This window comes from Xenopus tropicalis, chromosome 1 (genome assembly GCF_000004195.4).
Source record: "Xenopus tropicalis strain Nigerian chromosome 1, UCB_Xtro_10.0, whole genome shotgun sequence".
NCBI lineage: Eukaryota > Metazoa > Chordata > Amphibia > Anura > Pipidae > Xenopus > Xenopus tropicalis.
The window spans coordinates 152,696,678-152,724,194 of NC_030677.2; the positions used below are offsets into that span (position 1 = coordinate 152,696,678).

The 27,517-nt window shown below is 41.3% G+C and overlaps 1 protein-coding gene across 1 annotated transcript; it reads right to left on the reverse strand.

Moving 5' to 3' along the window:
- Positions 1 to 682: 682 nt before the first annotated feature.
- ggt5 (gamma-glutamyltransferase 5) lies at positions 683 to 27,510 on the reverse strand. Its single transcript, XM_002931913.5, has 12 exons — positions 26,880 to 27,510; positions 17,378 to 17,508; positions 15,799 to 15,894; positions 14,815 to 15,010; positions 11,349 to 11,506; positions 11,079 to 11,225; positions 9,810 to 9,946; positions 9,004 to 9,191; positions 7,043 to 7,134; positions 5,753 to 5,865; positions 4,559 to 4,669; positions 683 to 3,090 (listed from the first exon to the last, which is right to left on the reverse strand). The coding sequence occupies exons 1-12, from the start codon at positions 27,188 to 27,190 to the stop codon at positions 2,947 to 2,949; spliced, it is 1,824 nt and encodes a 607-aa protein (XP_002931959.3). The 5' UTR covers positions 27,191 to 27,510; the 3' UTR covers positions 683 to 2,946.
- Positions 27,511 to 27,517: the final 7 nt, after the last annotated feature.

Here is a 27,517-nt window from a genome sequence, read left to right on the forward strand (position 1 = left end):
TCCGTAATTTGGATCTCCATACGTTAAGTCTACTAAAAAATAAAATTAATAATTAAAATAATTAAACCCCAGAGGGGGTTTTGCATCCAATAAGGATTATTTATATCTTAGTTGGGATCAATTTCAAGGTACTGTCTTATTACTACAGGGAAAAAGGAAATCAGTTTTAAAATTCTGTATTATTTGATTAATATGGAGTCTATGGGAGACGGGCTTTCTGTAATTCGGAGCTTTCTGGATAATGGGTTTCTGGATAAGGGATCCCATACCTGTACCTGCTGAAACGTGGCCTCCAGTCATTTGAAATAGGGCAATGCAGGTAAGAATCCACTATGCGACGATCGATTGATCGAGCCTAGCCTGACTCCTTCCTATACAGAAGGAAGGCTAGGATCGATCAATCGATCGTTGCATAGTGGATTCTTCCCTGCATCGCTGTATCGCCCTGTTTCAAATGACCGGAAGCCAAGTTTTAGAAGGTATTTTCTAATAAAGCATTCAAAATAATAAATGGTGTGCAGGATAGGGCAATTATTGGGGCAGGGTAGAATAGATTTTTTACTTACAAAAATATTAGTGTTACTTTTCCTTTAAAGGTCACAGCAGATTTCTGAAGCCAGAGGACATTACACTGTGAAGCAATACAAATGATAAATACATAAAAAAGGAGCTCCTAGACAAATATAGTACAAAAAATACATTTATTGATAATTATAAAAAGTACACATAATGGGCCATATTCAATTCAGTGAGAAAAAGGTTTATCACATGAAAACTCATGGATGTGATTCAAACTGAGATGCAATTCAGTTCAGGAAAACTTATCTATCTTATCACATGAAAACTATATTAATGCCTATGGGTAAAAAACTGGAATTGAATTAGGAGAAAAACATTTTATCCTCGACCTGAATCTCGTCCATGAGTTTTCACATAAGAAACCATTCTCACTGAACTGAATTTGGTCCAATTCTGTAAAAAAGTCACATTTTACATAGTTTACTTATAAATGTGCAATAGCATGGGTAAATACTCATAAACATAAAAAGATTCAAGCATGGAAGTATCCATAAGCTGTCTGAAACGAGTAAGCTCAAAATCACATTGTAAAAGGTGGAAGAGAAGTAAAAGTGGTTTCATGACTGGGTGTTACTATTCCACACTGGAGGAGAGAAGCCTTTTTCCTATCCTGTTGCACATTTTCTCTTTGGCCAAAACACAACTGAAAGGGCCACTCAAGGACAGGCACTTTGTGTTAGGCCCCTCCTGTGAGACTGTGCTCTAGAAATAGTTTTCTCTCACTCAGTACTTGACCTGCCTCCCTATGCATGGCAAGCTATACTGACCCTGCTGATGGGAAAACGCTTTCTTGCTTTTCAGTATCTAAAGGTGCCCGTACATGTACCAATATTATCAAAGGAAAGAGGTAACAATAAATCATTTTTTGAAATTTACATTCAGATTTTGAGGGTTACTTTCTTCCAGCAAAACTGGCATTGAGTGTAGGAAAGGCATATTGTTGGCTTATGGACTTTTTCTCCCAACAGCCACAGTATGATCTGTCTGTAGCCATGTATTATGACTAACCTGAGTGTAGCCTGTTTTGTAGTTCATAATATTTCTACTGTTTGTAACTTCTGTACCACTAATGGCTTTCCTGTCTGTAGATTGGTTTGAGCCAACACTGGCTGCCCTGAGTGTAGATTCATCTGTAGCATGTTTTGTAGCCATAGTGGATGCCATGGATGTAGCTTCGTTTATACCCTAGTGTTAGTGTAGATATTTACAAAATGTGTAAGCACCAGTCCACATAGTATGCCAGTCTTCAGGGTTTTAGATACGATCACCTTCATTCTACTCCTTTTCTTGGTTCAATAGCTATCACATACTACTGCCTGATATGCAGCTCTGATACAGAGCAGGATGTTTCCTATGCCATTAAATGTTGCCTAAGCTTATAGGTTTAAATCTGTCTAATTAGAAACAAACATGACATTCATCTTCATAGCCGCCAGGTAGGTCACAGTTTGTGCGCACATTTGAGCCAAAAGTTCTATATATATATATATATATATATATATATATATATATATATATATATATATATAGGGTGTAAGTGTGTTGGGTACCCTTCAGTAAATAGTGAATAAAGTTGCTTGCTTTTTACCTCAAGCAATCACTTTTGTTCTGTAAAAAATACACAAGCCCAGGGTACTTTTCATGCTATCATCAGTATAGTGAATACAGAGCACCAGCCCAGGGTAAATAGTAAAAGAGGTTATCAACTAGAGGCAAAGGTAGGAGGGATGGGGATGATGAATAGATCTCTAGTATAATATTAAAGATTTAGTGATGCATTTTTGCAATAAAATCTGTGTGTCTGCACCAAGGCTGACACAGTGCCACTAGGAGCAGACACAAGAACAAACGAAGGCCAGTGAATTGGCTAATTCTCAGCCTGCATTTATACGCAGGTAAAGAACCAGCTCCATGTAACACTAATGTAAAAGTTGGGAAAGATAAAGGAAAACATGAAAGAGGAGAGAAAAGGGCTAAAGTTCAGCAAGTGAAATCACAAGAGTGGGAATAGGGAATCAGCATAAACAGAGGTCAAAGGAGACAAGAAGTGAAGAAAAAGGGTGTTACTCAGAATTCTAAATGGAAAGAAAGCAGAACACAATGAGGCAGACTACACTGAAAGAAGCGAAGTAGACCACAAAACTTGAGAAGAATGTGTCCAATGAATGAGGGGGAAAAGAAGAGAAGAAAATATAAGTAAAGCAAAATAGTGTTGTGTGTATCTGAATCACACTGGACAATATTTTCTCTTCTCACATATGTTAGTTGGTGTTTAATTCCTTCCTGATGAAAACAAGGATGTTACCTGCAGCAATCTGGGAAACGTCAGGTATGTTTCTTTTGGTGTGCTTTGTGTCTTTGTACAGCCTAATACCCTGCAGCCTCCCCCTTTTTTCTTTGGTCAGAATATGCAAACAGACAAGTGTCCTTTTTAAGTGCTCCTTGGACCACATTGAAGAACATTGAAGAGTCAATCTGGTGTCCTCTTTCCTGCAATCCTGCCTGCACATCCTGCACAGAGATAGAGTACATTTATATTAAACACTTTTGAGAATAAGGTCATTTCATTAGAGTCTGTAAGAGGAAAATGCTATTTATTTTTGAGTTTTAAAAACAAAACAAAAAGAGAGAGATGAAACCCACTAATAGTTATATTATATAATAATAGGTATATATTGCTAGTCCTGTTACAATAATTGCAATATCATTAGCAGTGTAAAGGAAGCAACAATTTCTTTGTGCTCTGCCTTTTCCCACTTCTTCCATATTGTCTGTGCTTTCTGTTCTACAACCCACACCCCGTCAAACATATCCTTGCCTTGCAGTCCCAGGCTTAGGGGGAACACAATTATTGCAGGAATTCTCTGTACTCTGCTGAATAAAACAGTCACTCTCCTTACTGAATGTAAACTATACCTTTCCTTATTGTATGAACGTGTATCTCATCTTACAGAATGAAATCTTTATTCTCCTTAAAGGGGTGGTTCACCTTCAGGTTAAATGAAAACTATACCCCCAGAACAAATACTTAACCAACTTTATATCAAATTAAATGCCCTATTAAAGAATCTTACCAAACTGGAATATGTGTGTGTGCATGTGTGGCCACCATTTAGTGATGGGCTGTGTGCTCCCTCAGAGATCACATGACCAGAAATAATGCAGCTCTAACTGTAACAGGAAGTAGTGTGGGAGCAAAAGGCAGAACTCAGTCCATTAATTGGCTGATGGGGCCTAGCATGTTTGTGTGCCTTGGCTTGTTTGTGTGCACTGTGAATCCTCTGATCCCAGGAGGCAGCCCATAATTCTTTAAATAACAGTTTTCTATTTAGGAGTACCCAATGGCACATACTACTAAAAGAGTATATTTTTATAAAAATGGTTTATTTAAATGAAGCAGGGTTTTACATATGAGCTTGTTTTTTGCTACATATTTTTTATAGAGATCTACATTGTTTGGGGGTATAGTTTTCCTTTGACTTTTAGTGTTATAGAATGGCACAACTTTTCAATTGTTTTTTTTTTTTTTTTTAATTTTATACAGTGTTTAAATGATTTGCCTTGCTCTTCCAAGTAGCTCCCAAATTCCATACTGGAGAGCAGAAAAAAACATAAATTAAAAAATCAAGACCACTTGCAAATAGTATCACTGTATGTACTGTCCTGGATACAACTGCCCCTTACCCCAATTAATTAAACTGTTTTTTCACCTTACTAAATGAAAGCAACCCTCACCTTGCTGAATGGAATTGTCTCTTACCTAATGAAATTTTCCAACAAAACTAACCATTCCATTGCTCACTGTGCCTCTCTCATTAAATGTAACTAAATGTCACCTTACTAAATGGAATTGTTCCTACCCACTAAGAATTTTCTCTTGCCTTGAGGGATGAAACTGCCCCTCTCCTTACTAAATGTACCAACCCTCACCTTACTGGATGAAACCATTGATTCTTTTACCAATTACTGTGTCACTGACCTTACTGAATGTGCTTTCAAAGACAAGTTTATAATCCCCGGTGACATGGAGGATGGGATCAGAGATGGCTTTTTTGAGGTCAACTCCAAACCAAAGTGTGTTCACAATAGCCTGAAAGAAAACATAAAATGTTCATGAGAACAGATCTGACTTGAATTTGTTTCCGAATGATTGTCTTGACCACAATTTGCTTTAAATTGTGAAAAATGCAAATAAAGTGAAATGAATGCATAAAGCCTGTCCAAAAGTGGGTCATTTTCCCCTTTTTTTAAATCTGGGAGTTAAGATTTCAGCTAATAATACATGGTAAGGGCCCAAACTATTCTGCCACATGTTCTCTGCATGATAACATGGGCTTCTGACCTAATTAAGAAGTCCTATTGCTAAAAAAAAAAAAATAACACCCTCACAGCAGTTTAACTTTTTGGTCTGTTGGGAAGCAAACTTGATTAATGCTGTACGCTCAACAAATCACATCAAGGGATCACAGTTAGAGCAATTTTGAAGTAGAGATTTTACCCTTAGTCCAGGTGGGTCCCGGCGCTCATGCCCCAGACCTTCAGCTTAGGGGCCTGTAGGGAATTCACATTAGAAAAAATGCTGGCAGGCAGATCCGGATTATGCATAAAAAGTAGTCAGTAAGCAGCGTAGTTAAAATAATAACACTGTAATTTTATTTATCCAAACATAAGGAGCCAAAAAACAGGCTTACGCGTTTCGTACCTAAAGCGTACTTAATCATAGGCTCAATGATTAAGTACCCTTTAGGTACGAAACGCGTAAGGCTGTTTTTTGGTTTGGAGACATAAAATTACAGTGTTCTTATTTTAACTACGCTGCTTACTGACTACTTTTTGTGCATAATCTGGATGTGCCTGCCAGCATTTTTTCTTCCTGGCAGTTGCTCCCTTTTATAATATAACATGGCAAGTATATTTTGTATTATACTGTAAATGGTGGCTGCACATTCCAAATAGGCTCACACAGGGGTCCCATACTGTATAAAGTAGAAGTCCTCAAATGTGGTTTATGGGTACCACATAAACTAGAGAGAAAAAGTTCCTAGCAGTTGCAAAATAAAGACTATTCAACCTGCAATGCTTCTGTTTGGCACTGCAAATAATTTGTTCCAACATCAAAGAGGGCCCAAAGGTAGCCCTGCTAATAATGGCAGGTGAATGTACAAATACACACCAGAGCTGTGGAGCTTATGATGTAACTTCCTCCAGATGCACCAATAACCAACTGAGATTTCTTGTCATCGGATAAGAGGATGCTGGGAGCCATAGAAGATGGAGGACGCTCCCCTAAGTACAAAAAAATCATCATAGCAATAGCTGTAAATATTTGTGTGTAGTTGTATCCCAAATCTTTTTTTACACCTAATTAAAAGCATACAGGCATTAGGACACACCCTACAGCTAACAAAATAACCACATATTACAATCTGCCAACTTACTCTGAGAAGCCACTGATTTGTACGTTTGCCCTCCCCCCCGTGTAATGAACCTCACATTAGAGGAGCATACACATTGTAAAATAGGAAAAAATAGAACTGCACCTTCTCCCTAAAAATATTTTCTGCTTTAAGTGCAATGTAACTTTCATATGGCCGGCCAGCTGCTCTGCCTTCTGGATACCGGATTCCATTGTAAAACCAACTTCTTGTTCTTTTGTAGGAATGGGAAACCTGAGACCCTTAAGCAGGCCTTGACTGGGAGTCAAAATAGGCCCTGGCATTTCAAGTACACAGAGGCCCAAACAGCCCCAACTTGCCCAATAAATAATGACTGTCTATGGCATCTTACAGCAGCCCCTCTGGCATTTGCCAGAACCAACAGATTGCCAGTCCAGACATGCCATCAAGGTTTGCACAGCAATTCCCAGTATACCATTAAAAACTTGACTGAGAGGTGTATACTTTAGTTTGGGCTTGCCCAACTGACCTTTTAGCATTATAAATATTTGGTCATTAGCTCTTCAGCTATTCTCAAATGCTGATACCACCTAATTTTTCAAGTAATGGATATAATGGGAAGTAGTCAAAAGTTTATAATTAAAAAAAAACCTGCTTCACATTTAATCTGCTTTCTGGGTGTCCTAGCAACAAATAGACTGCAAACTAATCTTGAACACAGGTAGAATAAAAAACACAAATATATAAGAAGACTTAGGTTGATGGCACACAGGGCATATTTTCCAGCAAGTGGAAAAGTGTATGGAACCATTGCTGCCACCTACCAACACTGTTTGGCTGGTGTGTGCCAGAGGAATCACAGGGTCCCATACTACTAAGTTATCAGGACCCTTTCCACCAGGGGGACCCAATTATTAACCCATTGGTCATCTGTGCCCCTGGGCGGAGGATCCTGCCAACAAGTAGAATGGCCCCAATCTAAAAAAATGATCCATGCAGCCACAGCCACACCCCTGATCCACCCCAGTTATGATACATTATACATTTAGGCATCATTGTTCTTTCACCTGTAATGATGACTTTTTCTCCAGAGCAAAAGTCTGCTAGCTGGTTATTAAATACAATCCCGGTTTGTGGGGAATATACCATGGAACCAAAGCTGGAAGATAAGGAAACACAAATTACTGGAGGCAAATAAAGTAAGAATGTTACATGAACAGCAAACAGGTTATTTACTGCCAGTGACACAAACATAAACATAAACACAAACATGTTACTTCAGTTAAAATGCTACTGATCTGTTCCTTAAGGTGGCCATACACTGTAACATCCGCTCATTTGGCGAGGTTGCCAAGCGAATGGATCTTCTCCCTACATACCCACCTATGGGTGGGTGATATAGGGTGGGCATAGGTGCTGTCAGTTCAGGGACCACATCAACGAGTCAATGCGGTCCCCAATCCAACAGAAAAATCAAACCTGTTCGATTGAGATCTGGCCAATTTCAGGCCAGATGTCGGTCGGGGAGGCCCATCGTTAGCAGGGTCAGACCCGGTGGCCCCCGGCGGCCCAGACCTGACCCTCGCCGGCGCAACCGGCTGAACCTTTCCTCCTCTGATGTTAAATTTATGCACACTCAGGGGAGGACGCCGGGTGGGGGACCCTGTGGGGGGTTAGGGAGGCTCAGCGGGGGCCCCTGCAGGGGGTTAGGGGGGCGCGCCCGGTGGGGGCACCTGCAGGGACCCTGGGGTGGCGGCCCCAGTGGGAACTACACCCCCCAGTCAGACCCTGGTCGTTAGTGCCCATACACTGGCACAGTGGCCGTCGGCATCGGCCGACTACAGCTGAAATCGGCCTGTGTATGGCCACCTTTAGGGTGATGTCCCACGGGGAGATAAGTTGCCCGTGGTTAAAAGGCATATGTGAAGGCATATTCATCGCTAAGTTGCCCAAAGTTTCCTTACATTAATTGACCTGAAGCCATTTTATAATATTTTCAATATATCAAGGGCTACATTAGAGTATAGTAATACTTTCTGGATTTAAACTTAACCACAGGGTCATAGAAATTTGTAATTCATTACAAATGATTTGTCAAAGATGGCAGGTATTTTAAAGATGTCTGGCAGATTCATTATTATTATAAGAGGCATCTATAGATATTTCTATTTCTTCTTCTAGGAATACTTGAGGTCTGGGATTATTCCAGGTCAACTTCTTTAAAGTGCATACTTGGCATAACCTGTGGTACCTTACTAGGCAAGGCATATAGGGCTCAATCCTGCTGCATCTTATGAAAGCCCATGTGCTGGTGTTACAAGAAGAAGAAGGATTGTTCTAAAGACATCCTACTGAGTTATGATGGAAGGGACAAATATGGTTTCCCCAAATTATAATAGATTTGCAGTATGCCGGCAAGGGCTAGTCTTCTTATTGTTACTATGGTAGCAAAGCCACAGTCACAAATATCTGAATGAGGTGTACAGTGCAACCTTATTGGGGCAATGAAACCCTTTACACCTCTTATTAATTCCAAGGTTCTCTTAATACAAAATATGGCAAGAGAAGCCCAAGACATGCTTACCTAAGACCTGGCAGTTCTTTTATTGGTAGGTGGAAAGCTTATTCGTTTGTTTCTTGCAAGCATTGGAGCATCAGAGGAACCAAAGCTAATAGATGAATTGCAAAGTGTTCTAAATTAACACTTTGTCAGGTCCCTTATTCTAGCCAAATATTATACACATGCTTCTTTCAGAAATCAGTTGATGTGAGTAGTGAGTGAACACCTGGAGAGGCAAGGGCCCGGTTCCTTGGCGAATATTTGGCAGGTCTATATAAGGTACATTTTCCCAATGCTTTCAGTCACGAACACCAATAATCAGATTTGCGCATGGTCCTGCTACAAAACTACCCTTATATACATAAGCAATTACACATCTAATGGGTTCAGTGAGGTATACAATCAGGTAACATGGCCCCATCATTATTAGCCACAAGCACAAATGAAAAATGGATTTCACTTTCTTACATTTGATTGATGGAGCTGGTGGCGGATACTGCACTCCCATCCTGACTTATGACAGAGATGTGAGACGTGCCAAAGGACTCTGAATGTGGGCCATTCAAAGAATAATAACTGAGCGAATGATTACCGTAATCATTAATCCGCTCCCGGATCTGCTGAGCAAACGTCTCCGACAATACGGTTTCCTTGAGCTGCAGGGATAGTAATAAAGAACAACTAAGAAACTAAGATTAGTTGCCCATGATAAATCTCTGCTACCGTGGGTGACTAATCTCTCTCCCAAATGCTTTCCCACCTGGAACAAAGTGAATCACTGGCGGAAAGACGTATGCATTGCTTTGTTTTCCCAAGTAACGCAGTTACCTGCAGGAGGAAATTTTGCACAACTTCAGAAAACTAAAGTGTTACATGGGCCTTTCACCGGCCAATGGAAAGGCTTTTTGGGGAGCAGAGATTTATCACGGGTTACCAATCTCCCTGTGGGACATTACCCTATGAAAGCTTAAGAGGATAATTACAAGTAGATAAGGGCAATGTCCCATGGGGACCCGTGACTGCAATAAATCTCTGCTACAGGAGGCGACTAATCTTTCCAAAATGCCTTTCCACCGGAAACAAAGTAAATCACCAGTGGAAAGGCAAATGTCCCGTGGGACATTACCTTTAAGAGAGATTAGGACAACAGAAAGTATGAGCAAAAGAGCAAAGTAAGTCTACATGCATTCATTCATATCATAGGCCAACTTTCCTTCAGTGTCATGCACATCCACTCAGTCATCTTACGTGCTAATTCTTAACCTAACACTAACCTCCTCCATCCGTTTCATCCCAAAGTCTGCCATTTTTATCTTCTGTCCATTGGCAAATTTCATGGCTTCAGCAATACGATGGTAGGTCTCTATTTGTGCCCTCTTATTTTGAATGGAGCTCTCAGAAAAATTATACCCTGAAATTAAACATCTTGCTTAATAATCTACTTTTAATAATCTCTATATTAATCTCCTCAAAATCTCACACAAACTACACAGGTCCAATCTGATTTATTATTTAAAATCACCTATAAACCAAGTCTCTCCCCAATTTTTACATAATGTTATACACCATTAATTCTATCGATTGCAAGATATGTTGATAATGCTAAAAAGTAAATATTATGGGCACAGGCATTCATTTAGTTTGACAATAACATAGGGAAGTCGTTGTCTGATATTTTCGTTTTAAGCCATGTTTACAGTTTTTTGTCAGGGTGCCCCTTAGCTCATAACAAGGTTAAAGAGAAAAACACTGGTTCATTTAAAACATCTACAGCAGAAAATATGTATTTTACCCCACATACCACCCTAACTAGCCTTAAAGCTGGACTTTGACGTGTATCTAGGAGAGTTAATAGGTATTCTCCCCAAAATGTACTGACTTGTCTTCTAGCTAAGCCTCCCTGCCTCCCTGCCTCCCAGCCACTGCTCATGTTCACTCAGTTTCAGAATCACTACCATAGGGAAAGTGTGTGACCACAGCAATATGGCTGCCACCATTTCTAGGTAAAGACTCCCTTTCCCTGTCAATAACATTAGTTTCAAGGATCATTTGTTTCTACCAAACACATGAATAATACCATGTATAAATACAAGTTATAAAAGAAAACCTTCTTCTTTCCCACTGAATCACCAAACAGCCGGTCAATTGTAACTGCTCAACTGCTTGGCACACACACGTGTATTTTAGAACATACTCAAATAGACTGAACAGTAATTCTTTGTATTGTTAGTGCTGCACAAAAAAATCTGTCTGTCATTACCATACGTCCATCTTCAGTCATATTGGTGACACAGAAATATGGACAAAAAGGTCTTTAAATGCATGATCTGCTGGAATGACCATAGCTCAAAGGCCAAAAGTATGTTGCTAACGGCCGCATTCCAACACTGCCAATGTCACTAGTGAGCTAATTTGGTTAAACAAATGTATATAAATATAAATATAAATTATCTGGCAAAATCGGCCTTTGTTTCCAAACGTTAACATTTCTCACAATATAAATTCAGATATAAAAATGCAGGTAGAGGGCGCACCAACCTTACCTTCTAGAACCTTGAGAATAAAGCTGAGCAAAGCTCCCCCAGCCGGCGGTTGTGCAGAGTACAAAGTGTGATTTGCCAATGACACATTCAGAGCTCTTCCTATGAGTACCTTATAATTTGTCAAATCATCCTGTGTCAAATTACTTCCTGAAAGAAATGTTAAAGGATAACCGAGTTGCCAGGATGGGCAGAAAATGTAAGCAACAGAAAAAAATGTGTAGGAATACAGGAGCAAAGCAGGGTGGATTTCACAAGTGATGGATGCTTTACCTTGACTCTTTAGATCCTCCAACATTTGTTCTGCTATAGGCCCCTGGTAGAAGGCATCTGCTCCTTTCTCTGACACTACACGCAGAGTGTGAGCCAGTTGGGTGAAGTTCAGACTCTGTCCCTCCGTCACCAGATCCTGGCCCTTGCAAAGCAGCTTGCTACAAGGCAAAACAGAATAGAATGGTGAAGTAAATGATATATTGTCTGGGGACAATGCTTGAATGCCTGAACATTAGAATGCTATTTATATCTATTTCTAGGGACATGAAGGAGACAACATTTTAGAAAATGTAAAAAGACAAAGGGCACATTGTGGAATCTTGAGAATTCCTCTAACTGTGCATGGAATCTGGGAACACATAGCACGGCTTCCTGTTTAGCTAAGATTCTTCCTAATGTTTGGGGCTGCCCCTCTTTTCTTCACACTGTTCGCTACTTTGAGAGTTCTGTATATTTACTAAAATCAGCATTCAGAAAATTCAGTCCATAAGTAAAAAAAATAACAAAACCTATTCTACTGGAAGCACTAAAAAGCACCAACATGTCAAATTAAAATACTGTACCCCCTGTCATGTTATGCAATGAAGACATTAGCAAGTGGGTAAGAGTTCTCTGATGACCATAGGTCAGTTTATCTTTGGCTTTCTACGACTATTACCTAATAAGCCTTAATAAGTTATAGGTTATGGGGGACTCAAGTCAAGTTAGTTTTAAATTTAGTGCATTTAGTGCATCTGACCACAGTGGTCTGAAGATGGAGGTGATTAATGTCATTGGTATTCACAAAATTGCAGCCCCTGAACCTGGTTAAGGTACAGGGGTCATACAGATTAAACAATTACTATTCAATCCTCTAATATGTATATATATTAAATCCTACAGACAACACAAACTCTGCCTGCCAGAACAGGGAGATGTCAACAAATATGTATTTGGCATACCCTTATGAAACCTTATCCAACATCCAGGCCCGGACTGGCAATCTGTGGGTTCTGGCAAATGCCAGAGGGGCTGCTGTAAGATGCACAGACAGTCACTATTTATTGGGCCTGTGGGGAACTGTTTGGGCCACTGCATACTTGAAATGCCAGGGCATATTTTGAAGCCTACTCCATACCTGCAAACATCCGTTTATTTTTTCAGTTTCTTTCTAAAGTCATAAAGAAAATGAAGAGCAAAAATCAATTATTTTAATGGGCAAGAGAATAGAGCAGAAGAGTCCTGCAGGGGCACTGGGCTCTGAGACGCTTGATGTCTCCATAAGCATCACTTTAATGTGGGTAACCCATCTAAAATCCCACAAGTCTCTATGTTATCAGCAGCATAAGACAAGCGTTAGCAGACAGGAACACATAAGTACAGTTGTCTAATAAATTTTCTGCAAAAACACTGTAACCTTCATGATTTTAATTTGGTAGGGGGTGGGCACGGTAAAACAAAAGGGTGAATGGTCAATATGAAATATAGGAAACAGTGCAAGATTAACTTTATTTCAATTAATGAACCAGAAGCTTTGGTAAAAATGAATCTTTCATCACACCAATTAAAAACTGAGATACAAAAGTCATCTAATTAAACTGAACAGAACAAGTATGTTGGAGTAATAAGACAATGGGTTCTTGATGTTACACTACTGGCTCACACCAGTGGTGCTTATATTTTTTTAGGCAGACTTATGGTATGGTGATCCAAATTTCAGGAAACCCCTTATCTGGAAGACCCCAGGAGCCAAGTATTCCTTAGTGCTCATCTAACAAGTACTTGCACCCGGGGAAAACTGCACTCTGCTGCTTGTGGCAGATTCAATCTGGCAGCGTCAGGAATGACACACAAGTTAGGGGATAGGTAGCAGGTGGGAGAGGGAATGTCTATGTGCCATCCTCCGCCTGCCCCTCTTAGATGGATCACTGTATAAAGCTGGCCATACACATACTGATATAATGGTAAGAAAAATAGTTTATATGATTTTGGATGGTGCGTGGGCTCCAAATTATCGGCCTGATATTTTATGTACCATGGCAACCGGTTGTTTAGCCAATCAAACAGTTTAGCTATTTCAGTTGGATAACGATAAAATCTGTACATGTATTCTGTATCTGACGATATCTGATAATGTTGCCCATAGCACACAATCAGCAATTAGAGTCTAACGGTCAGCCACAAATTAGAAAAAAAAGGAAAGATCCTATTGGTTGCTATGGGCAACATCACCGGTGACATTGGCTTACAAACTATATTAAATATGCCCTATGTTTCAGTTTTGCAAGGTAAATGACCCCTAGCAATTATTACTGCAAAAGCTGGAAGGCACAGCTGCTGTCCACATATGCCTGGCACACTGGCACACCTGCACCTTGAAATTCCCTGACTGGGGGTCAGGGGCTGGCCGAGCCAACCAGGCGCCCTAGGCAACCCGGTCACACCTGCATCGCGGTGATGTTTGATGCATAGCGACGCACAACTGATTGCAGACTAAGGGTAGGCAGGAGAGGCTGCCTGGCGCCCCCCAATCGTTGCACCCTAGGCAGTTGCCTCTTCTGCCTACCCCTAGTTCCGGGCCTGCTGGGGGTTGCCAGGATTTCTTTATGTAAGCCTTAGAATAGTACTTTCCAAATACTGAAATTAAATATTCTGCTGACCCAATACATTGGTATGCTATTTGACACCTTACCAGTAGGTGTCACTGTATCTTTAATTTAGGTATAAAAAAAAAAACCCTATCTGTGGATAGTTTGAGAGACCAACATTCCCTGTCTCTGGAGAAAGAGTGGTTTCTTCCTGAGTTTTTGAGGAAAGGAAGATAACTTTTACTTACTGATTTTTGGGAGCTACAGAGACTGCTACAGATGGGAGAGAACCAATTGTTAAGCTGCATAGAGGTTCTTAGTTAGGATTAGCTAGCTTGTGTTACAGGAGTGGGTCAGCACCAACTTAGAGCCAGTCAGACTATACGAGCAGCCCAAAGCTCCAACAGGAGGTCAGTGGGTTAGTACCCTAGTTGTACACAGACACTTGGGAACCCAGAATAGGGCCCTTAGTGATAAGGAGGGTGAGGGAGAGAGGATTCTCAGTGCCCATCGGCAGACCTGGCTGGATGACCCTATAGAGTATTGCTTATATTTTTTGTTAAAGGTTATATTAAATTGTCTCCTGCTATTTTAGAATTTTGCCTGATTGCTCATTTTATTAAATTCACTGTCACCACTGTAATACTCAGTCAGTGTAGTGAAATGTTACCCGTCATTTGCTGCATAAATAAATATATCTTCTAAATTCCTGGTGCCCATTACTTTTCATTTTAATTTACACCACAACATTTCTGCTAATCAAACAGAGGCCCAGCCCTGAGTGAAAGTCCCTGGTGTGGCCTTATACTGTCATAAAAGTGCTACATTTATTAGCGAAAAGAACACAAAAACACATCCAGCACACAGGCACATTGTTTGTGGGCATTACATTTCCTTACCAAACTGAGTTCTTTGAAATAAGACTTTTAATATCTGTGTTTTTAAGAAACCTGCTTGTGATTGATGAGAGTTTCACCCCTTCTGTCACCAGTTTGATTGTTGGTTGAAACAGAGATTTCCATGGTAAGCGACCATGTCTCTGGTGAGCAACTTCATATCCTCGAAGCTCCCCAGGAACCCCAATCCACTGAGCACCTACAAAAAAAAAGTAACTTCTGTTAAGTCACTATCAATGCATTACACCAGTGACAGTGTAGGCCATATATATTAGCAGCACACTACTAAAGGTGGCCATACACGGGCCCATTGTAGCTGCCAATATCGGTCCCTTGGACTGGTTCGGCAGCTTATCAGCCCGTGTAGAGGAAACAACGAGTGGCCTGACTGACATCTGGCCTGAAATCGGCTAGGTATCGATCAGGCAGGTTAAAAAATTCACTCAGATCGAGGACTGCATCGGCGGTCATTATAATTCAATCGTTGGGCCCCAGGGTCAAACTGAATTAGCCTAAATTGGCTAACCTCGCCAGGCGAGCGAATCTTTACGTGTATGGCCACCTTAAGGAAAGGTGGTCACCAATTCTCTAAACCCCTTATCTGGAAAACCCCAGGTGCAAAGCTTTCCTTAGTGCTCATCTAACAAGTTACAGTAGTTCATACATGTCAGGAATGTCACAATATTTTACTATACTATATTTGTCTTTTAGGGAGAAGACACACGGGACGATTAGTCGCCGCAACTTTTAATTAACTCGCCAGCGGTGACTAATCGCGACGACTTTCCGTTCATACAGTACAATTATGTCACCGCGACACATCGTGCGCGCAATTTTGGCGCGCAGATTAGTGGCTGCAACTTTTCAAAAAGTCGTGTGTCTTCACCCTTACGGTATGCACTCCCCAAAATTTTTATTTCATTATATCATCATATCTGGGTTTTTTTCAATTTGCTGTACGTTTCTCTGTGTTCCAGGGTTCCTCACCTGTTTTAAAGAAGGATTTATGCTCTTTACATTGTGTAAGATCTAGCGTAGAACTCTTGGGCACTGTCTCTCTGGCATTGATAACCTCCACCAGCCCTAAGGGAGACATATTGGAGACAATTTCAGCAAGAAAAGCCACCGCACTCTTCATACAATTTCTAGAAACTTGTGATACACAACTATGTTCCTGAATAATTTATTTATTAAGGAGAAGGATCTATTAAAGGGGGAGTTTACCCTTGAATAAACTTTAAGTATGATGTAGACAGTAATAGACAATTTTCAGTTGGTCTTTGGTTTATATTTTTTGTGTTCAGGTTGCTAGGGTTAGTGTTTAGGGGTGAGCCTTAGTAATAGAAAAAACAATAGAAAATATAAAGAAATAACCATATAATCTTTTTTGACTGCTGGACAATCTTTTTTGACTGCTGGAGTCAGTGACCACCATTTAAATGTTAGAAAGACACAGAAGAGGAAGGCAAATAATTCAAAAACTATAAAGAATAAATAATGAAGACCGTTAAAAAGTTGCCAAGAACAGGCATAGTAATAGAATGGCCTTTAAAGAAAACAGAATCCTGGATTGAAGCATAATAATATATTGTCTGTTTTTGTTTCCATAGCTTGAACAGGCTTGTGTAATTATTAGCTATTATAAACATGAGGGATCCATCACCCAAAATTTTAGAATTTAAACAAATACACATAAGTACCCCAAAAGATTTGTCCAAATTCTGAACTTGATACGTTAGGAACAAATTTATCAAAATGTGAGATTAGAAATTATCACAGAAAAACTCACCCACTTTCTATTTATTCCAAATGGGATAATTATAAGTGTATTTATTTAATTAATGAAAGTTAGAGTTCAATATTTGATAAATATGTTTATAAAAATCCCATAGGAATGAACAGAATGTAGGTGAGTTTTTCTAAGGATTCAGCCAAATTCTGCAAAAAAACGAGTACATCAAAATATACTTACTGAAAAGAGCTAAAAACAGCTTCAAAGTGGACTCAAAGTTATGTAATACAAATGATATGAGATAGAATCTGACCTTCATCAGCACAATGCATTAGTGTTAATAGTCATCAGGCCCAGACAGGCATTCTGTGGATTCTGCCAAATGCCAGAGGGGCTGCTATAAGACAGCCACTATTTAGTGGGCCTGTGGGGGCTGTTTGGGCCTCAGTGTAGTTGAACTACCTTATTTTGAGTCCCAGTCCAGACCTGATTCCCCAGACCCCCACCCTCCTCCCCCTATGCGCACATGCATGGTAACGACAAGAGGGCGGCGCACAGTGACAATCACTGGAGGAAGCTCACAGCGACAAAAGAGCACAGACTAGGAGCAGGGAGAAGAGATACCTGTGTAGCACCTCCCCATTGTTGTGCCATAGGCAGGTGCTTAACCCTAGTTCCAGCCCTGGTCACCTGCCAGAACTCTCACTTTTTATTATAAAACACAAAGGATCTCCTTATTAGAATAGCCAATTGCAAAACCATGGAAGGTGAGTCCATTCTTATACAGTGGCAACCCCCATACATATGTCAGTTATATCTATGATATATACCTACCTGTAGAAGCATTATATATGGTGAAAATCACACCTCCACCAAGCCCCATACTTTGGGGGTTTATTACTGAAGTACATAGCAAAGCAGCAATGGCAGCATCCACTGGAGACCCTCCTTCTTTTAAGATGTCCCTGTTTGAAGAAACAATCAATGTATTTTGCTATTACTAAATATAAAAACCACATAAGGGCAAAGACACATGGAGCTACTTAGTATCAGCTACTTGTCACGGCTACTAAACCCCAGAAAATACCCTGCCCTATACAATACTGAGAATTACCTCTAAAACACACGTAGAGACAATTATCATTAAATGCTGAGCATTGTCTATTACAGTAACCATGACAAGTAGCTGCTACTAGTAGCTCTGTGTGTCTTCACCCTAAAAGTCACATATTTTATGTCTACCAAAGAGCTCTCTACCACCGACAAAAAAGGCCTCTGCATTCTTTTAGGAACGTTGGGACCAGCCGCTTTCCCCATGAATACACAGACTGTGTAAGTTAGCACTGTACTGGTGAGAGGCAAGAGGGGGAAGAATATAGGCATGGTTTATACATATTAAGCCAAAAAGGCCAAATTGATTATGCATTCGTGGTACTTATACATGTTATACAAGCCAGGTTAATAGATTGCAACCTAGTTTATTAAAATTGTTAAGCAATGTTAAAATATCCCACCCCTTATGGATGGAGAATATGTACCCTCTCCTACATTGTCTTACACTCAGTCCATGCATGTCCTTTTTACCCTGCCCCAGCAGATTCTGGAATTCTTCCCGAAATTACTTCTGAGATGGGGCCCCAAGCAGTAAGGACATTGCTGACCTCTGCCCCATGATGTTTCACTCTGGTCTTCTTAGCTGGTACACAACCAAACTGGGAGGAAGAAGGTCTGCCTAATGAGGACTAGAACCATGTTCTTGCACTTCTTCCATGGTCTTGAAAATTGACCCCTAATCTAAAAATCTAACTAAAGCTGACTATATGCAGCCCATTAAAAGGTATTTGCCTCTCCAGCAGTGGCATGGCTATAGAGGAAACAGACCCTGCACAATTATGCCTGGCCCCATAACATCTTCTTTCGTAAGGTCATGTCATGTCATGAAAGTTACGCAAATTTACTTAACTTCCGTCAAAACTATGTAACATTCCTAGTAACTTAAGGAACTTGTGTATCAACCAAATGATAATGCAGAGAAGCTATGAAGGGACAAACTCCTCTGACCACCAATGAATTAAAAAACTTGCCCCCAATGAACTGACTGACTTATTAGCACATTAATTATTCATTTTAACTATTTATATGAACTACTTATTATAGGGTAACACCAGCTGCTTATATTGGGATCTATTTACTGAATAATAACTTTGCAGCAGGGGAATCGCTGGTTATTAGACCCCACAGCAAAATCATTGGGCCCCTACACTTACACAATTTAAGTTAACTTAAGTTACTTTCAAAGAAACTTATGTAACTTTCGTCAGCTCCACTGACCCCAATTAAAACACTGACTTATTAGCACTTTCATTATTTTTACTATTTTTATGAACTACTACTGGCTAGTTATTGGGCACCACAGCAAGATTTCTGGGCCCCTAAACCTACCCAATTTACATAACTTAGAAGGGGCTGGATGGCTTTTTAGCAAGTTAGGAAATACAGGGTTATGGGAGATAGCTCTCATTACAAGTGAGGGAATACAGGGTTATGGGAGATAGCTCTCAGTACAAGTGAGGGAATACAGGGTTATGGGAGATAGCTCTCAGTACAAGTGAGGGAATACAGGGTTATGGGAGATAGCTCTCAGTACAAGTGAGGGAATACAGGGTTATGGGAGATAGCTCTCAGTACAAGTGAGGGAATACAGGGTTATGGGAGATAGCTCTCAGTACAAGTGAGGGAATACAGGGTTATGGGAGATAGCTCTCAGTACAAGTGAGGGAATACAGGGTTATGGGAGATAGCTCTCAGTACAAGTGAGGGAATACAGGGTTATGGGAGATAGCTCTCAGTACAAGTGAGGGAATACAGGGGTATGGGAGATAGCTCTCAGTACAAGTGAGGGAATACAGGGTTATGGGAGATAGCTCTCAGTACAAGTGAGGGAATACAGGGTTATGGGAGATAGCTCTCAGTACAAGTGAGGGAATACAGGGGTATGGGAGATAGCTCTCAGTACAAGTGAGGGAATACAGGGTTATGGGAGATAGCTCTCAGTACAAGTGAGGGAATACAGGGTTATGGGAGATAGCTCTCAGTACAAGTGAGGGAATACAGGGTTATGGGAGATAGCTCTCAGTACAAGTGAGGGAATATAGGGGTATGGGAGATAGCTCTCATTACAAGTGAGGGAATACAGGGTTATGGGAGATAGCTCTCAGTACAAGTGAGGGAATACAGGGTTATGGGAGATAGCTCTCAGTACAAGTGAGGGAATACAGGGGTAGGGGAGATAGCTCTCAGTACAAGTGAGGGAATACAGGGTTATGGGAGATAGCTCTCAGTACAAGTGAGGGAATACAGGGTTATGGGAGATAGCTCTCAGTACAAGTGAGGGAATACAGGGGTATGGGAGATAGCTCTCATTACAAGTGAGGGAATACAGGGTTATGGGAGATAGCTCTCAGTACAAGTGAGGGAATACAGGGGTAGGGGAGATAGCTCTCAGTACAAGTGAGGGAATACAGGGTTATGGGAGATAGCTCTCAGTACAAGTGAGGGAATACAGGGTTATGGGAGATAGCTCTCAGTACAAGTGAGGGAATACAGGGTTATGGGAGATAGCTCTCAGTACAAGTGAGGAAATACAGGGGTAGGGGAGATAGCTCTCAGTACAAGTGAGGGAATACAGGGGTAGGGGAGATAGCTCTCAGTACAAGTGAGGAAATACAGGGGTAGGGGAGATAGCTCTCAGTAAAAGTGAGGAAATACAGGGGTAGGGGAGATAGCTCTCAGTACAAGTGAGGGAATACAGGGTTATGGGAGATAGCTCTCAGTACAAGTGAGGGAATACAGGGTTATGGGAGATAGCTCTCAGTACAAGTGAGGGAATACAGGGTTATGGGAGATAGCTCTTAGTACAAGTGAGGGAATACAGGGGTAGGGGAGATAGCTCTCAGTACAAGTGAGGAAATACAGGGGTAGGGGAGATAGCTCTCAGTACAAGTGAGGGAATACAGGGGTAGGGGAGATAGCTCTCAGTACAAGTGAGGAAATACAGGGGTAGGGGAGATAGCTCTCAGTACAAGTGAGGAAATATAGGGGTATGGGAGATAGCTCTCAGAACAAGTGAGGAAATATAGGGGTATGGGAGATAGCTCTCAGTACAAGTGAGGAAATATAGGGGTATGGGAGATAGCTCTCAGTACAAGTGAGGGAATACAGGGGTATGGGAGATAGCTCTCAGTACAACTGAGGGAATACATGGGTAGGGGAGATAGCTCTTTGTACAAGTGAGGGAATACAGGGTTATGGGAGATAGCTCTCAGTACAAGTGAGGGAACACAGGGGTAGGGGAGATAGCTCTCAGTACAAGTGAGGGAATACAGGGGTATGGGAGATAGCTCTCAGTACAAGTGAGGAAATACATGGGTAGGGGAGATAGCTCTTTGTACAAGTGAGGGAATACAGGGTTATGGGAGATAGCTCTCAGTACAAGTGAGGGAATACAGGGTTATGGGAGATAGCTCTCAGTACAAGTGAGGGAATACAGGGGTAGGGGAGATAGCTCTCAGTACAAGTGAGGAAATACAGGGGTAGGGGAGATAGCTCTTTGTACAAGTGAGGGAATACAGGGTTATGGGAGATAGCTCTCAGTACAAGTGAGGGAATACAGGGTTATGGGAGATAGCTCTCAGTACAAGTGAGGAAATATAGGGGTATGGGAGATAGCTCTCAGTACAAGTGAGGAAATACATGGGTAGGGGAGATAGCTCTTTGTACAAGTGAGGGAATACAGGGTTATGGGAGATAGCTCTCAGTACAAGTGAGGGAATACAGGGTTATGGGAGATAGCTCTCAGTACAAGTGAGGGAATACAGGGTTATGGGAGATAGCTCTCAGTACAAGTGAGGGAATACAGGGTTATGGGAGATAGCTCTCAGTACAAGTGAGGGAATACAGGGGTAGGGGAGATAGCTCTCAGTACAAGTGAGGGAATACAGGGGTAGGGGAGATAGCTCTCAGTACAACTGAGGGAATACATGGGTAGGGGAGATAGCTCTTTGTACAAGTGAGGGAATACAGGGTTATGGGAGATAGCTCTCAGTACAAGTGAGGGAATACAGGGTTATGGGAGATAGCTCTCAGTACAAGTGAGGGAATACAGGGTTATGGGAGATAGCTCTCAGTACAAGTGAGGGAATACAGGGGTAGGGGAGATAGCTCTCTGTACAAGTGAGGGAATACAGGGGTAGGGGAGATAGCTCTCAGTACAACTGAGGGAATACATGGGTAGGGGAGATAGCTCTTAGTACAAGTGAGGGAATACAGGGGTATGGGAGCAGTGGCGTAGCGAGGGGGGTGCCGAGGGGGCCATGGCCCCGGGCGGCGTATCAGAAGGGGCGGCGGCAATCACCATGATATTTAACCCCCAACAGACCATCGGCGGCGGCTCCTTCTCTCTTATGGCGCGGCAACAGGCGCTTTTATAAGGTTGCGCCCGTGCGTATGACGTCACACGTCAGCGACGAGGCGCAACCTTATAGAAGCGCCTGTTGCCTGTAAGAGAGAAGGAGCCGCCGCCGATGGTCTGTTGGGGGTATGTACTATGGGGGAAATTGGGGGCACTGTGTGGGGGCTACTGTCTATGGGGAAATTGGGGCACTTTCCATGGGGGGGGCCAGGTCTTTGTGGGGTATTGTGTATGGGGGCACTTCCTATTGGGGGCACTGTGTATGGGGCAATTGGGGCTCTGTGTATGAGGGCACTTTCTATTGGAGGGCAAGGTCTTTGGGGGGTATTGTCTATGGGGACACTGTGTATGGGGCAATTGGGGCACTGTGTATGGGGGCACTTCCTATTGGGGGCACTTTGTATGGGGCAATTGGGGGCACTGTTTATGGGGGCACTGTGTATGGGGGCACTTTCTATTGGGGGAACTTTTTAAGAATAACTAAACAGAGGGGCGGCAAATTTCCGGTCGGCCCCAGGCGACGAAAGCCCACGCTACGCCACTGTATGGGAGATAGCTCTTAGTACAAGTGAGGGAATACAGGGTTATGGGAGATAGCTCTCAGTACAAGTGAGGGAATACAGGGTTATGGGAGATAGCTCTCAGTACAAGTGAGGGAATACAGGGTTATGAGCGATAGCTCTCAGTACAAGTGAGGGAATACAGGGGTATGGGAGATAGCTCTCAGTACAAGTGAGGGAATACAGGGTTATGGGAGATAGCTCTTAGTACAAGTTGACCCAGGTACTGGTCTGATTGCCATCTTGGTCAGGAAGGAATTTTTTCTCCTCTGCGGCAAATTAGAGAGGCTTCAGATTTTTTTTTTTGCCCTTCTCTGGATCAACTAGCAGTTAGGCAAGTTATATATATAGGCATTAAGGTTGAACTTAATGGACGTATGTCTTTTTTATACCTAACTTACTATGTAACTTATGCAAAAACTTACGTAACTTCCATATCAAGCAAGGACAGTGCAGAGCAGGGGCAGGTAGGTGGGAAGGGGTTAAACATAGGGCAAACTCCACTGACCCCCAATGGACTGATTGAATTATTAGCACATTAATCAGCAGAACTCTTTATATGAACTGCTTTTTATAGAGTAACATCAGCTATTTATATTGCACACACAAGGGGCGTGGCCAACATTTTTGTGTTCATGGGGGGAGCATATAAATAACTTGTGTGGGGCCCCAAAGTTTCTTAAGGTGGCCATATCATGGGGTCTGCTTTTACTATATTTGTTAGAAATCCCCCTTCCCCAGCTGCTCTCTTGCCTTCCCGGGGTGAGCAGGCAAGGAGTGGAAAACACAATAAAGGAGGAGTGAAGGGAGGGCCTGGGTGCTGCTGTTTTACTGGACCCCTCTGAAGATTTTTTTGCTGGGGGGACCAGTGTATTTTTGTTACGCCACTGCTCTTTATATTAAATTGGCAGCTCACCGCCCCCAATAGGGGACCCTTGCTGGATTAACACAAAAATTTATAAAGTTTGGGGAAAATTAATAAAACAATGTCCTTGGTGCAAGCCTTTCTTAAACCAATAAACTTTGTACAGGGAAGATTACTTATAACTGAATCCAACAAACACACCGGTGTAAACTTCAACACTTTTATAAGAAAGGTATGCTGCATAACAGTTCAAGTACAGTTTCTGCTTCTGAAAATAATCACCAGCAGCCTGAGCAGCAGGGAGAATTCCTCAGCATGTCTGAACATAGCCATTTTCAAAGAGGAACATCAAGATTCTCCAAGGATTTTTCTTGAGCAATAGTGTTCCCTGAATTTTTGGGGAAGTCTCCCCATTGCTCAGGAACATGCCTTTTTTTTGGTCGTTGTTTCTTTCTACAAAGTGGGATCCACTTTCAGAAGATATGTATTTTTAAATGTACTTATGAACTCTTATATTGCATGTACTTATATTGCTGCCGGCTGATTGGCTGTTTTGTAAATGAGAACACCTTTTGGATTACTACCTGTACATTTTAAAGCTCATTTAGGAGTGCAAGTGTAGTGTGCAATTTTGTACACAAATCTCCATAATTTTTTACCCACAATTCAGGGGATTCCCCATAATTCCAGCGTAATTATGGACACATAACACAAATCACATGACTCTCTCTTTAACCCTTCCATATCCTAATTTCCATATGAAAATTAGGATTCGGAATCGGTTCGGTATTCAGCCGAATCTTTTACAAAGGATTCGGAATTCGACCGAATCCAAAAATAGTGGATTCAGTACATCCCTAAAAATAATCACAAATGTGCCGAAATTTGTTTTATCCAGGATTCCATAATTTCTGGCGCTTGGCATGAAAATGATGTCTGCATATGATTTTTTAAACACAAGTGTATCCTCCCAGTGTCTCCCACCATTACACTTGTTTCTTTGTACCTGCAGGACTTCTTCTGCTCCAGTCCCAGTGATGGGGATGTACTATAGGTGGAAGCCTAGTGCATCTATGCTTACTCTGTTTGGGGCTACCTAGTGTCTATGGCTAATGCACCATGGGGCTGATTCTTGGCCATTGATAAAAAGCAGGCTGAGAATGAGCCCCTCTGCTGGCTACAGCCTCCTACCTTTCCTGTACCCTGGAGCATTGTGTTGGCCTGTGTGCAGGCACATGCGGCAGATATTGGCAAAAAACTAAAGAGTGTGCTGCACCCAGGGCCAACACAATGCTGATGCCAGCGTATGGGCTGATTCTCAGTCTGCGTTTTTCAGGTGGCCAAGAATCAGCCCTTGTGGCATCAGCCTTAGGCACAAGGTAGCCCCAAACAGAGTTAGCATAGATGCACTAGGCTTCCACCTATAGTACACCGCCGGGGGCTGGAGCAAGAAGTCCTGAAGGTACAAAGAAACAAGTGCCCCGTGTGGCATCTGCCTTTGGCTAATGGCAGATGGAATTGGACAGGATTTTTATGCTCGAATCCCCTGTGTGTGTGAACTGATGGACAGATCCTGTGCTTTTCAGTCCAGGAAGCAGAGGTGAGTGGATCAACTTTTCTTTTTATCTCCCATTCACATATCTGTACTTTTCAGATTATTTTTCACATATAATGGTATGTTTCTAGCTGTTTGCTCTTTTTTTCTTACTCTGAGATTTTAAGCTATAGATGTTAATTTTAGAATTTATGTAGAAGAGCTGCATTATATGTTTCCGCATCATTCATCATTTACACATACTGGAAAATCAGTCGTACAATGCAAGGAAACAGCACAGGTCAGTTGTTAGGGAGTTGTTTCCTGCCACAAAGCAAGAGAATCAAAACATAAGCTTTAGTTCCACTACCACATACATTGCACAGTCAGGATTCAGCATCATGTGGCTGAGAACTGCTCTTCCATTAGGCAACCTGGTGGCAACCTGGTCCAGAGACAGTTATATAACCAGCTCTGCATGTTTGTGCCCCAACATAACAATTATTTGAAATGTAATAATTCCAATAAACTGTTGCATGTATCAGCAGAAAGAGGCACTGCATGGCCTACAGCTGATATTATATAATGTCATTAAAAATGACTGCTAGAATTTGTTTTTTCAGCATGTTTTGTTTTGATATTTAGTGCTGTACCTAAGCACAGGGGCACCTTCTAGTCTGCCTGGACCCATTAAAGCAGTACATTAACATTTGAGATGTGGCTGCTCTCAGTCACAAGCCCTTAGTGCTGCTCTACTTGGGATTCAGCTCTTGCTTTTGCAACTGCTCATTAATCTAAAACAACAAATTACATTTTACATTGAAATGACAAAGTTATCATTCAGAGCCAAGAACCTGTTGTTAATATTTTCTGCAATGCAACTTTGGAAATTTAGGGAACACCCTAAATAGTTTACAAAAAGCCTTCACCATACTTCAGAAGAGAAGAATGCTAGTTACAAAGTGCTGAATTTCTGCCAGATCTAACAACCGCAAACACTTAATTCATACATCTAGCCAGCTCTCCAGTATTCATAAAATTATTATTACATTATGTCCCTGCTAAATACGAACCCATGTAGCCAGTTTTCTGGCTGCATTTATTTATATATAAGATATTTTATGCCTAAAAGACAGTGTAAAATGCACTGTAGTCCTCACATGTGAATAAATGCCATCTTTACTCATTAATCAGAGAGATTTACTGCAAATGCTAATAAGTATACGTAATAAGGAATGTACTATTTTACACCACCCCCCTTGGAATTAAAGGGATTGTTCACCTTTTAGTATGATGTAGAGAATGATATTCTGAGACAATTTGCAATTGGTCTTCATTTTTTTTATTATTTGTAGTTTTTTGTATATTTGTTCAGCAGCTCTCCAGTTTGGAGTTTCAGCAGCTGTCTAATATCTGCAATATGAATTGGAGAGGGACCCGAATAGAGAAATAAATTATTAAAAGCAACAATAACAATAAAATTGTAGCCTTACAGAACAATAGTTTTTGGCTGCCGGGGTCAGTTACCCCATTTGAAAGCTGCAAGAGTTAGAAGAAGAAGGCAAATAATTCAAAAACAATAAAAAATAAATAATGGAGACCAATTAATAAGTTGCTTAGCACTGGCCATTCTATAACATATTAAAAGTTAAAGGTGAACCACCCCTTTAAAGTCAATGGGACAAATTCAAGTGTCAAAGAATTTTCCCAACAAAAAAGTTTTCTGCTTTTTTCAAGTTAGCCCAGGATTTTACCCGTACATACTCACATAAAATAATTACACATTTACACTATAATACATTTACATTTTAAATATGCATAATTGTAAATGGCAGACCATGGTGTTAAATAATGGTTTAACAGCACCTCACAAACCCTTATAAATATACCCTGTTCCATTCACTTACCTGCCAATTTCGGAGCACACCAAGGAATCGGCAGCCACAGCTCCATGCAGAAATCCCCCTGTACAGCCCACCTTCTTCTGCTGCTGCTGCTGCCTGAGTATTACCACAGTGACTGAGATTACCACAGCCAGGACCAGCAAGAAAAGGAAAGTCGAAATGCAACACCGCCTCTGGAATTTAGACATCTTGGCAGATCCCTTTGCTCCTCTTATTACATATTCTGTCTGTGTTACTTTGTTTTTGGACTCTTGCAAATGAATCTGTTCTTCCAGTTCCCTTGTACTCCTGTGTTCCTGGCTGTCGTGTGCCATGTGCTTAAAAGTACCGGGACCTTCCCTCAGTACTGACTACTAAGTGCTTTTTAGTTTCTCTTTTACGAGGACTTTCTCTCCCCCACCGTATCCTCACACTCCTCCTCTCTATCCCACAGCAGTGGATTTTATCCCTGTGTCCTCAAGCTGTTGATGTGAAAGGACTCTTGCGTTTGCCAAGGATAAACTGTTGGGTAGGCCAGTTTGATTGTAGCTACATTTTATTCTTAACAGAACTGTCTCTAAGCTGATAACTACATCTATTGTAAGAAAACATGTTAGTCTTATAATCCTGAAACACTCTTGTCAGTAGTTAGCCCTGTTATC